Raw genomic sequence first — 13,199 nt, 5'->3', positions numbered from 1 at the left:
CCAGATACCGGGTACTCAAGATTCAATTTCTAGTGAAATGCTCAGGGCAATTCCACTTAGCATCAAAAATACTTGAACCCGCACTTATATCTCCTGTTTCTTCGGTGTTATCTCAGAGCTCATAAAAGCCTGTCGTATTGCCTCCTCTCTAAATTTTAGCATGTCAGGAAAAGCATAGGAGTCACCACTACAGTGTTTCAGTTTAAAGCTTCTTCCCAGATGTAGTTCAAAGACCTTACTACTGCAAGTTTGGGTATAAATACTACTGTCCAACAGTACTACCCAACGATATCCAAAAGACTGGCATACTGGGAATGTGCATGTTGTTAACATGAACTTTTATGGAAAATTAAAAGAAGTGATCAAGGGTCGCATTTGGAATCTGTGCAACTGAGACACATCCACTCTCCCAGACAGAATACAATGAGTTTCTAATAAGAAAACTATAATGCGAGATAGCTGAAGACTCAGACAACCTGCTTCAAAAATCCAATGAAGCAACATTTTAATCAGTAGCTACAGACAACAAAATCTGAATAAAATGTAGTTCCTGGGCTAAATGAAATCTCTGGTTGTCTGTAATGCTTCGGTGCCTTCATCTTTAAATTTAGACATGTAACAAGTTTCTGCTGTTGGCTGAGGAAGACTTGAAACGGTGAAAAAGCCTAATAACAGGAATGTCACATCAGCGGACCAACTGCACTCCATCTGAAATACTATAGATGCTTCTTCACAACGTGATTCTAATCTCTGACAGAAATAAGGCCTGATACTCCTTTACTACACTATTAGTAACAGTGTTGAGAAGCCGAAACTTGAAATGCAAACGAAATTAACAGCTGAAATTTCTGGTCGTTTAATTACTTTGTATTTACTCAAGAGTGACTACATTATTATCCACCTTAAATAGTCAAGATCCTGCCATGCTAGAGAGACAGCAGCAACTTGCTAACTACTGTGTTGTAGCCAGGTAACAAAATTCTCATTGGTCTTAATACATAAACTTTGAAATGAGCCAGAAGGTTTAATAAGCTGGATTTACCCCATCATTGCCACTTTCAAACTGATGTTTGAGAGAGCGGCAATGTCGGTTTCAACAGCCTATATCATTTTCTGTTAAATAATACATATTCATTATAATTTTGGTGACTAACAAAGGACATTAGATAGTCTTTAAAGTGAAAGCACAGATTTACTTTATTAAAGCAGAGTTCATTAAGGATTTGTGTCAGGAATGATGCTACTGAAGATCTGAGCTTGTCATCCAGATCTAAAAAACCAAAAACCACACGTTACAACAGACAGAGGCTACTGAGAAAATGGTGGGGTGGGCAATAAAAACCCCCTATGCAATCAAGGAGACTGGGAGAGGTAGTCCTGACTGCTGTCTTGAAATGTACAAAAGAAAGAGCAAGAGTAAAAAAAGGCAAACACCCAAGACTGAGAAAAGCTATTTAAACCAAAGAACAATATTGACATGAGAACAAAAGGGCTGGAAATGAGTCACAAATAAATTTAATCTTGAAATTCCTATTCGCAGCAAGCTTCTCAGACGAAGCTCAATAAGTTTACAAAAGGCTCTCCAAACAAAATTATACTGAGATTTTCTGCAATCTACTTCTGCAATCTGCTGCTGAATTAAAGAACATAAAGATGTGTATTTCACATTATGAGATTAATTTAAAACAATATGCGGATAATACAAATCACTATCTATTACGTACCCATAAACACAAATAATTTCCTTCAAATACAGCCTAACTGTTTAACAAAAATAGTTTATATATAGCAAACAGTGAGCACATTGCTGATTAATACCTTCATTAGGAACAGATGTTCAGAAACTCACTGGTTGCTCCAGTAAGTTATAGAAAATTATAGTCGCTAGGAAACAAGAGGAGGTCATTTTGCCTCTTTAACAGGCAAAGTTCAGGCTGTTCACTCCAACTGACAGCTGTTTACTGATCTTATTTCCATCCAAATCTCAAAACTTAGATTACATTTCTCACTGCTTTTTCATGTTCTTTGTTCCACTACCAACTATCTGGCAATTTCATTAGAGAAAGCTGCGTGTTTTCTTGCTGGTAGGGAAGCATATATGGGAAAAACTGTGATAGTAAAGCAAGAGGTGATGCAGTTACTGGGAGTTAAATGCCATGAAGGAACCCACTCGACAGGACAGCATGGACACTTGTCACCATGGAGTCAGCTCCCGCTTTGGGGGGGTTATACTTGGGCCTAAATTTCTGGGCAGAATCAAGGAGCTACAAATATATCTCATTTCAGACAAGGGCTCTGAATCCAAATGGCCCAATGTATAGGTGCCAAGTCATGTTTTACCCAGTCTACTGGTCAGAGCTATGAGTAAGGCAAAGCCCAAGCCAAGAAGCCCTGCCAGATCCGAGCAGAAGCCCTGCCAGATCCGAGCTGCTGATCCCCTCACTCAGCAGGGCTCCAGCTGGAGTCTAGAGCTTCCCTGCAGCATAAAACCAACTCTGAGCCTTTACGTCCCACTAAAACAAATTTACTAAATGCTCTCACAGCTGGGAGCGGTGTTCAAAGACTTCCAACCAGAACCATTTGGGACTAGTGGCACCTGTTTCTGCTCTGAAGTTTCTGATTTATGGTCTCCAACGGTTTTAATATCTGGGCTTTTCCTTTGGCTTGAACAACCCAACCCCATCATTCACTCTGATGAATGACAGTTGACTGTTTATCAAAGCACAGAAATGTAATTATCCCTTAACACTTCTTTTAATTATTGAGGATTGCTGCTGCTGCCTTTTCTTCTTTCCTGATGATTTCACATGCGGCGACCTATTATTTCTCCTTGTGTAATTCCAGTAACACTGTCGAGACATTTTATCCTTTATATATACTACTAACATTTTTAATTAAGATTCTTCCTTATTTCATCTCTTGTGTTCAGCCTTGAAATAAAAGTTCTGTTACAGCTCTGTACATGCCTGATATTATCAAGCCACAACTTTATATGATACTATACAAAATGGAATGAGTAACAGGCAACAACTGGAGTACCTTTTGATGAAAGCCCTTTGGTGCAAAGTCATCCTACAGAAAACGTTTGCCCAGTTCCTCTTTTTTATCCTAAGATGCAAAAAAAAAAAATAGCCCTTCTCCTGCAACTTTTTCTAATGTATCCCTAGGGAATCAGAAATGTTATTAAAGTGAGCCTGAATTTCTGCTTAATAAGGAAAAAGATACTAAAATAAAAGCCAGAGTTCACTACTGAGTATACAGTGTCAATACGCACACAGAATCACAGCTCAGGAAAGATTTTCTGGTTGACTTTACGATTTTCTGGTACAATCAAACCAATTAATGACTCAAGTCAATCAAATGAAATTAACTTCTCTCATCTAAAACTTTTCTTTAAAATATATTTTATGATTGCTTAATACAAAGGTCTGGGATACAAAATAAAAATGAATGGAAAATCAAGTCAAGTTCTGACATTGTTTTACCCAAAAGACAATGGGGAGAAGAAACCGGCTAAGAAAAAAAAAAAAAATCACAAAATGGAGAAAAATAAGACGGCTAAAAAAACCTCTTCTGCTAAAGAACAGACAATTAGCTGTCAATTTTGAGAGAGAGAGACTAAAAAGGAGAAAAGAAGAGAACAGGAAAGAGAGGAGTTCAGTCAAAGCTTGTATTTCCTCAGACAAATCTGCCTGTTCTGGTCTGTGCTTGTACTGTTGAGGTTTTGAGAGTTGGAAGCTATTAATTCCAGTATTACAAGGCTTATTGAGGTGGATTTATGTTCTTTACAGTCGTTACTGCTTCCTTGATGAAATAAAGGACTACTTCAGAATGAACACTGAAAATTAAACCAAATTCCCTCCTCTCAAAATGTCTGTTTGTCCAAGACCTTCTACTGATGATAGGTCACACTGGCCTTACCAATGAGTCAAAACACAAGGGGGCTGGGGGAGAACACATGCAGATACTTGAAAAATTTTGCTTTGAGTAAAATACAAAAATAAAAGGAAAACTTTCTATTTAACTTCATTAAGTAGAATCTCTAAACTACAACAGATTACATTTGCACTTCTACCTCAAGGATGTAATAGTCCACTCCAATCACACACTTTCTTAGTAAAGAAGAGTCTGATTCAAAGTACGATGTAGTCAGTGAAAAGACTGCTTTCATTTACAACATTCATGGTATTCAGTTCCAAGCATATGCACTACTTCTTTGAGTAAAGTAAAGCCAAAGCTGAAAAACGTCAGAAGCCAGATAAGGAAAGCTCAGCGTATGCACTCTGGAATAAGGCTTCCCTTCTTGGTTACTGCCCGAAACCAATTACATATTGAACCTGTCCTACATAGGCTATTCAGAATATTATTCCACTACAATTAGCATATTTTCCATTTCTCATTCTCTACACACTTAACTGTACAATTCGTTTAATTGCTGGGTAATTAAAATCCTGCCTGATCAAAGCATCTTCCTTGCCTCTCGTTAATACATACATCTTCTGATCTTTTTTTCCTTTTTTCTTTTTTAAACTGTCCACAAGCTGAATCATATTTTTCTAAATTTTCATTCAAACAGTATCTGCTGTGTCCATCAAAGTAATAGAAATCTATTTCTCTGCAGATTCAGTGTTACTTTTCACCAACTGCTTTACAAGACAGCTTTTTTGTCTTTTCAATCTTCTTCCTTACAATTATCTTCACAGCTCTTTTTGAAAGTGTAACCCATTTTCGTAATTATTTCAATAGCTTTTCATTTTTTAATTTGGATGTTCATTTAATCTAATATTCCATTTACTTCTAACAATACCTGGAAAATTAAGTACCTTGTGTAACTGTGTAACAATTTATCATCATTATGGTGTTCCTCAATCACCTGTTATGGCTTAACTGCAATGTTGTAAGCAATAATCCTATAAAGAAGTAATCTATGCAGAGCTTTTTTGTTTGCTTTAAAAAAAACAGTGCTTTTGTAAATGAAATACTGAAAACAAAGTCACTTACTCAATATAACAAAATATATTAGGCACATGTGCCTGAATCATGCTTGAATGAGTTAATTTTCCTGCTAGCACAATGTCCTGTTTCTTTTTCTCCTTTTCGTACAGGATTAAACACCATTATTTGGTACTTTCCTCTGCACAAGTACTTCTGCTGTAACATTGTATTGAAAACCCTAATGGTCTTTAAAAAAATCTAGACTGCATTTCCTAACAGACAGTTTCTACTCAGCATGCTCTTATGCCAAAAGTTGCACTACTTCAGCAATTTTTTTCTCCCCTCCTTGAAACCCAGTTGTCTGATGGATTCCTGGAGATCAGTCAGCTCTTGGTTTTGCTAAATTAAAGAAATATATCTCAGAGATACTGCAGCTCAAAGCAAGTAAGTCTGTATTAGACACCTAAGTAGTGAACACAGATGCCAGATTTACTCAACTTTTGAGAATTGCTCTAATTTTATTCAGTGTACTCCCTCCATAGCATAAACCCAACAATAAGTCTTCATTTCTTGATCACCTCCAAAACTTTACTTTTTCCTGTTTGGTTTGATTTGAGTTCTTCTGTAAGACATTTTCCATGGGAGGTATCGTTAGAGACTTGTACGTCACATACACCTTTCTTCATAGCTGAATTACACTGGTAGCTCAGTAACACTTCATCAAATCCTTTCCAATCACTTCAGACAGCTGAACTTCTACTAGATTTCTGTGTTATTAGTCTCAGAAGAGATAACCTTCTTTCCTGGACTACATTTCATGATTTTCTTTTATGACACTTTGGTTTTTGAGATTATTGAATTATTATAAGAAATACAGAGAGAGATTTTTGGCCAAGACCTGTAGTGATCGGGCAAGACACAAGGGTTTTTAACTGAAAGATGATGGGTTTAGATTGGACATAAGAATTTTTTTACAATGAGGGTGGTGAGACAGTGGAACAGGGTCCTGAGAGAAGCTGCTGTCCCACAAACGGAGTTCGTTACTCGGTGTGCAACATCAAGCTGTGGATGTCATTGGCAGTGCTCAGGGTCAGACTGGATGAACTTTCATCAACCTCATCTAGTGTCCTCGATGTCCCTGCCCATGGGAGGGACTAGATGATCATTGAAGGTCCCTTCCAACCCAAACCACTCTATGATTCTGTGTAGTAGCCTGATCTCTTTTCGGAGAGATGGTGGTGCTTATCTTTTAGTCATCAGCACGTTTCATCAGCTTATTCCTTCTCCTCGTATCTGCTTTCATTTATTCTTACGCAAAAATCACTAGAGTCACACTGGTGAAATTGGTCCTAGACCAATACTTCAACAACTCCATTAGTATTTATTAATCCATTTTCCCTCCTGCCTCTTCTCAGTCTTTGTTAGCAGTGCTGGGCCTGCAGCTTCAGCTACCAGTTCCATCAGAAATCTGACCTGAAGTAACCACTGGCACTCCACCCAACCTGTCTCAAGCTATCTGTCTTTACATAAGAGGTTTTGTTAATTTATTTTCAGTTTAGGATGCTCTCTTTATTCTTAGCGTTTTTTCTCTCAAATCACTACTGGTCCAGTTATGTCTGAAACCCCTTCTCTACAAGTTTCTCCTCTCAGCTTAGAGTAACCAAGGCTTCAGTAGGAATTAGAAACAACAGCTGATTCAAAACATATCACACAATAGCATGTTTTGACATGTGAGAACATTATTCGTGTGCCAGATGCCCTAGTCTTATCAAGTTAGTCCAGTTTTTCAATGTACTGTCCCAGTCCCTTAACACTTCCCAGTAACTAAAGCATGTTGCTTGTTTGACATTGCCAAAATATCCTCCAAAACAGCCCGCACACAAGCTGTTTAGATATGAAAGTGTTCCCACCTCTCTTGCATCTTAAAAATAAAACTGAAAAACCTGAAGATTTTTCTAAATTCATGCGAAAGGTTGGTTACCTAGTAAAATCCATTTACCACCAGATTGTTTTGCGATTTTGGTCTTCCTATGAATCAGACTGTGTTTCTCTACCATACAGGCAGCTTACTCTTGAGATTTTTCTGGCTAACACTCTTGGTTTCATCTTTCTAATGGTGATAATGGCCAGTCTACTGTAATTCTAAAAAAGAAATCATGAAAGAATATTTTAGTTTGATGAACGAACAGAACAATGTTTAGAATTTTTCTGAAGGACAAACCTTCATATACCCTGCTGATCTCTCCGTATTTCCAAGCTTATATCTATATAATCTACATGCTCCTCTGAAGGGCCTATGAGGGGTTTGTTTATTAAAAGAGAAAGTAAAACTACTTCCCTACAGTTCCCCAAGAAAACTACTCTTTGAACTAACATCCAAGACAGCCTTGGAATTTCAATAATGGGGGAAGAGCAGTATTGTAGACTGCCCCGACTACGGCAAAGCTGTTAACAGTGATCACGTACGCAGAGATCTGGCTCTTTTTAACTAGGTCCTTGGGGCCAACGAGCTGGCAGGGTGTCGAGACAGCATCCACAACACAGCCTTCGAGATGTATCATTTCCTCATCTACTCACTGACAGACACTTTAAAATATTTTCCTCTGTGTTCAGGATGCGGTATTTTGACGCTGCTGCAATCCCTAAGACTTAGCCACATAAATTGTGGAAAGAAAGATTTAATTATGGTCTAAGGTCAGAGTGGAAAATGCAAAATAAAACGGGTGAGTAGTTTCAGTAATTAATTTTAAGATCCATGAAATATATAAGCTGTGAAAATTGATTCTGATTTGGTGCTCTCTAAAACATACAATAAATTAAGATAATTTATTTTAAAAGTAATGTTCCCATAAAATGTTCTGTGAAACAACCAGAAACAAATTCCAAACAAGCCGTCACAAACTGCATGCTCAGTTCAAAAAAACTTTGAAATCTACCTCTCCTATGGATACCAACTACCTGTGAGGGACATTTTAAAACTATCCTTTAATTTCAAGTTTTTGAGCTTTTTCCAAGAATGATATGCGTACACGATGCAAGTAGACACACAATTTACTGAGAACCCACAACAAAATGTGTAGCATTCTCTACCTATAAGTAAACAATTAAGACTGGTTACTAACCATCGCGTTTCTTAATGATGATCTTGGAGAGCATTCAGCAACTTCGTTGTTTGTTTTCCCTTCAGTCATGTACTAGCAAGTGAAACATACCGCAGCATGAAAAGGTAACCATGACTAATTTAAGCATTGTGAACTGTCTTGAAATTCGTGTTTATTATGAAGGAAGAAGTGAAGAATGAATGAAATGAGTGAATGAAATCAAAAAGCTATGTCTGGACTTTGCCCATGGTGAAGCTTTACCAATGTCTGGTTCTTAGAATATTACTGCAAATGCCATCTTCAAAGTTCATGTATAATCAGTGGTTTTCAGTTATTCAGTTAGCTTCTACAAAGAAAGAAAAGCTAGGTATTTGCATGATATATTAAAACATTTAGCACATTTAGATTTGTCTACAGTTCTCTATTCCTCAATCAAATTTCTCTAATCCATCTTCACCCTTACACATATGAGGATCACCAAGAAAAGAAGTCTTTACCTTGTGGTTGCAGGCAGTGAAGGAAGTTTAGTTTACTTTGCTTTATGTAGGGGAATTTACAAGAAGTCTCTATTGTGAAATACAAGTACAGCATGCAAAGTGTTGGGAACCTCTCGCTTAAGACATACTTCTCATTTGAATTTAGGAATATCCTGAGTCCAGCCGATCCCAGGTTCAATCAACAGTCTACTTCAAACCCAGTTTATTTCAAGTTCAATAACAACATTTTGTGCATGGCATTTGTACCTATGATAACTTTGCTCTGAAATGCAGAGTACCGTCAAACTGATAAGTGTTTGGCCTCAGAATTTTGCTTGCTTGCAAAGCATAGCAACATAAATCAAATAAAGACTGAAAAAATATTGCACAGCCAGCAATTGCAAATGCCTCCATCTGATCATTTTGAAATTTAACCATGGAACTTGAACGACATACGCCGTTGAAGAGTCTTGGTTCTCTTCATTAAACTTTACAGACTATATTTCCTTGATTTGATGATATTAATACATTCACCTTAAAACCACATCTATTCCTACATTTGGTTTGTTGCCCAGCAGTAAAAAGAAAATATGTCATAAATTTTAGAGAACATCGAACTTGCTGGTGTTGAGCAAGATTATGTTTTTCAATTACATGTGATTTACTAACCTCCCTAATAGACACCTTCATTTTACAGAGATGTCCTAAATCTTAAAATCAATTTTAACAACATATTAAGAACTCTCAGTCTCGCCTTTGACATATTTTCTTTTTATGATGCCTCATGTTTTAAATATTTTCCCTTTCCCAGTCATTTAATTATAAGAAATGATAACCAACGCTGTTAACCAAAAGCCACTTTCTTTCGCTACCTGACAACCTTCAGAGCTGACTTCTAACTCTCAGAACAAAACTTCAGTGCCACCAACTTTTAATTCTATTCTTTGTCTTGCATTAAATAAAAAAAAAGGCAGGATTGTCACATTTACATGAAAAATTATTTCAATATGCTTTTATAACTCTAGAAATGTAATATTAACTCTAATATTAATTAAATATGCCAAATTTAAAAGGAATTTTTAAGTCCAGCTTTTATAAATTTGAACAAGGGCCAGTCATTTTTTTAATCAAAATCATGTTAAATATTCATTCATGGTTCAGTGTGAGCACTTACAATAAGGTAAACTCTTTAACGTAACCATCAATATAGCAAAAGCCTTGGAATAATCATAGAATCACTTTTATCACATAACACCAAGGCAAAATTTTTAATGTATGCAAAATTATATTACAATAATGGCTAGTATTAAAGGGTTCACATTAAAATACAAGTTATTCTTAACACAGAAAAGTAAAACTTAAAGCAAAGCAAGGCTGTGACTACAGACAGTTTTATGACCAAGAGAAAAAAAACCCATCTGACACTACCATATTCTACTGTTCTTAAAGTAACTTCTTATCAACAACATCAGAATATTGGACAAGGCAGGACAAGAAAAGAAAATCTGTAGACTACTGCCTCATTAATTTTATACATAAAGATTATAGCTCTCTATTAGTAGAAATGTTAATGGTCAAAGAATTTTCAAGACAGCTTGCATAAGTTTATCTCATTATTGGTACTCAGTACAGACCACTACCACTACAAGACCTGAATCTTACGCGACAGTTAAGGTCACTCACTTCAAAATATCAAGAAAAAAATCACAGGAAAAACAGAACTTGCACTACATTTAGATGATTTGAAACAGAACACTTTACCCTGCCTGTAAGTGTTGAACAGGAAATATATTCTGGCATCGAAAGACAACTTAAACTCTGAAAGACAGTAAGTCACATTGTCTAAACGCCTGTGTGTACACACACACACACATATGTGCACACACACTCTTGATTGTCCAGTCATTCCAACAACTCCTTATTACTCCCACCTACCAAACTGAAAAAAAACAATCTTTCAATTCTTCCTCCGTCCCACACATTAATAAAACCAAAATTGGCTTGTATCGCCATGGTACGCTTTCTGGAGAGACCGCAGCAGCTTTCCTCATGATGACTGCAGGTAGGGCTACCTGGCTACAACATCGTGAAAACAACCAGCAACGATTTCACTGCTGAATATTTGAAGTTATGGTTAATTAAAAGAAACCAAAATTTCTCCATTGTTTTTAATTTTAATTTTTTGCTTTTATTTGGAATTTAAATCAGGCATTTCATCAAAATGTCCTTTTCAATAATCTCCGCAGTGAGAGCTACAGCTTCTACATGGACACACATTTTGTGTTATTCAAAACAGATAACATATGCAATAGTTACTTCAGATTGAGAAAATACTAGACAAAAATCAAGTATGCTTCTGCAAAACCAGTATTGTCTGCCACCAGAACATTCCAAGAGGAAATAACAAACATAAGTTGTGACAAACCAAGTATTTGATATCCCACGGGATCTCCCTCTCCTGGCTTTATTTAATGCTGAAGATTAACATGTAGGCCATAATCAGCCAAGAGACTGGGCTTCAAAAGATTTTGCAGTTATGAGGCAGAGAATACCAGAGTTTTGCCTCATGTTCATACATTCTGAAAACTAAAGTAACTAGGACTGTAACTGAATTAAGCAACAGCCTGAGAAATTACAAACTCCACAGACAATCCCATTTTATGGTTGATCACTGCTATGTCTATGCTTTCCAACTACTGTGTCAAAGTACCCATGAATACCACCATTTAGGCAGGAATACCAGAATCAATCCTATGACTCTAAAATAGCCTCCTTTTACTAAGAAAATAATGGAATTTGTCATGAAAATAAAACTAAAAGAAGAAACCCAAGAAAATACGAAAAGAAAAAAACTATAATTTTCATCCTTAAAGCAATCTCCCATGCAAAAGTGCCAAGGGAAAATTTTCAAACACAGAGCCCAGGTTACAAACCTGCTGAAAGTCAGCGGTACTCAGCAGAACTAGGGTGGCTCTCAAGTGACCTCTCTGAGCTCACAACACACATCTGACACAAAGCCACCCATCTGACGGACGAGGAACAGGGCAATCATAGCCAAAGCCGGTCATGCAAGTAAGTGCTACTAAATCCTTGAATCCTCTGAAGAACAGAGGCCAGGTAAGTGTGATTTCAGACAGATGATTATGGTTAAAGTTTGACATATTTACAACAAACAACTTTAAACTATTACCAGTTTAAATCTTCTCGTCTATAAGCAAAGCACAAGTTTTAACATACCAGTTGAGGATGGTCCACATGCTTGAAAAAACCACAAGCGTCTAAAAGAGCACACACACACTAGAGTTTGGGGTCATTTCAGTGTTAATAGTTAACGCGGACAACAGTGATGGATCATTGTCCTTAAAATTGCTCCCTAGGTCACCAGATTAATTAAAATAAGGAGTATAGAGTTAAGTCTTGCTTTAAAAGCCAAAGCTTTGAAAACAATTTTCTTAGAGCTGGGAACTTTTTCTGAAACCTGTAACTGACATAGAAGCACTGGGTGTAAAAAAATCCCATTCCAAAGCCTCTGAACAAGGCTTGTTAAGAACCTCAGACAGAAGTCACATTATTACAACTCTTCAAAATTAATTTGATATTTCATTGTTGGAACATCATTCCAGATGCAAAATTAAGAGAAATTGTTCTTCCTCACTGCACAGAGTAACACCTTTTTCTGCATCTAAAAAGTTAGTAATGAAAATATCTAGACCATGATATGAAATATACCACAAAGTATATGACAATTCCATATGAAAATATTTTAGAGAAATTACTTTAAAAACACACACTGTCAGGCAAAGGGAAAATTAACTAGCAGCCACCTTCATACAACACAACTAGGACTGCAAATTACAGGAAAAAGTGCATACTCAGGTTTCATATTTGCTATCACTGAACACCGATACTTAAAAAGCAGATATCAATTTTACATTTATCTTCAGGTAAGTAAAATATCCAAAGGAAAGTAAAATTCCTAGTAAATTCTCCTGTATCATAGATTATCAGTAAATGAAAACATTACTATTCGCATGCTGCTAAAAATTACAAGCTGGTACAGCCTCCAAAAAAAATCATCAATGGATTTTGACATGACTCACCCCACTGGAGAGGAGCCAACTGTAGATGCTCCAGGACTAGCTGGTTAAGAACGCCTTCCACACTTGCTTCCCCTTCACGCTTCAAGGAAGGGTAAATTGAAATTAAGGAAAATTTTGCTTCAGAGAGAAAAAGAGGATGTAATACATACAACTTATATTATTGCAAATCAAAACTGCAAGTTAGAGATTCATTAAAGGTTAACGTTACATACTTGGTTTATTAACCCATGAATTGGCTAACAATAATAACTAGAGCATTTGATATCTTCAGAATATAAAAAAATAAATTCCACCGAGGAGTGTTAAGCATGAAGATGCAGAGGTAAAATATACCTGAACCACAGTAAAACACAAAGGGATAGAAGTCTGGAAGCCGTAAAAATGCAGAACCTCTAACTATGTAGTGCAGCATGAGAATTCAAAACGACAAATTAAGAGCAATCTGAAAACAAAAAGGATAAAACTTAACAGGGCAATACGAAACAGAACGAACTGGGCTAGCATAGCTTTGAATACGGTCTCGGTGCCAGTTCGGTGGAGGTACAGGGATGTCAGACAACGCAGTGGCAGTGTCATTATCAAGGGCA

General features: G+C 36.7%; 1 protein-coding gene across 3 annotated transcripts in view; it reads right to left on the bottom strand.

The window, feature by feature from the left end:
* The window catches only part of TRAPPC9 (trafficking protein particle complex subunit 9), a 553,794-nt gene that overhangs the window by 262,662 nt on the left and 277,933 nt on the right, over positions 1 to 13,199 (bottom strand). For all 3 annotated transcript variants that reach the window (XM_075415508.1, XM_075415510.1, XM_075415509.1), the window contains one exon: positions 12,613 to 12,703. In XM_075415508.1, coding sequence (XP_075271623.1) covers positions 12,613 to 12,703 — 91 coding nt within the window. The remainder of the gene's footprint in view (positions 1 to 12,612; positions 12,704 to 13,199) is intronic.

The sequence above is a fragment of the Opisthocomus hoazin genome, chromosome 3 (assembly GCF_030867145.1).
Source record: "Opisthocomus hoazin isolate bOpiHoa1 chromosome 3, bOpiHoa1.hap1, whole genome shotgun sequence".
Classification (NCBI taxonomy): Eukaryota; Metazoa; Chordata; class Aves; order Opisthocomiformes; family Opisthocomidae; genus Opisthocomus; species Opisthocomus hoazin.
Note: the sequence above shows the minus strand (reverse complement) of the source record. Positions and strands in the feature narration are given on the sequence as shown.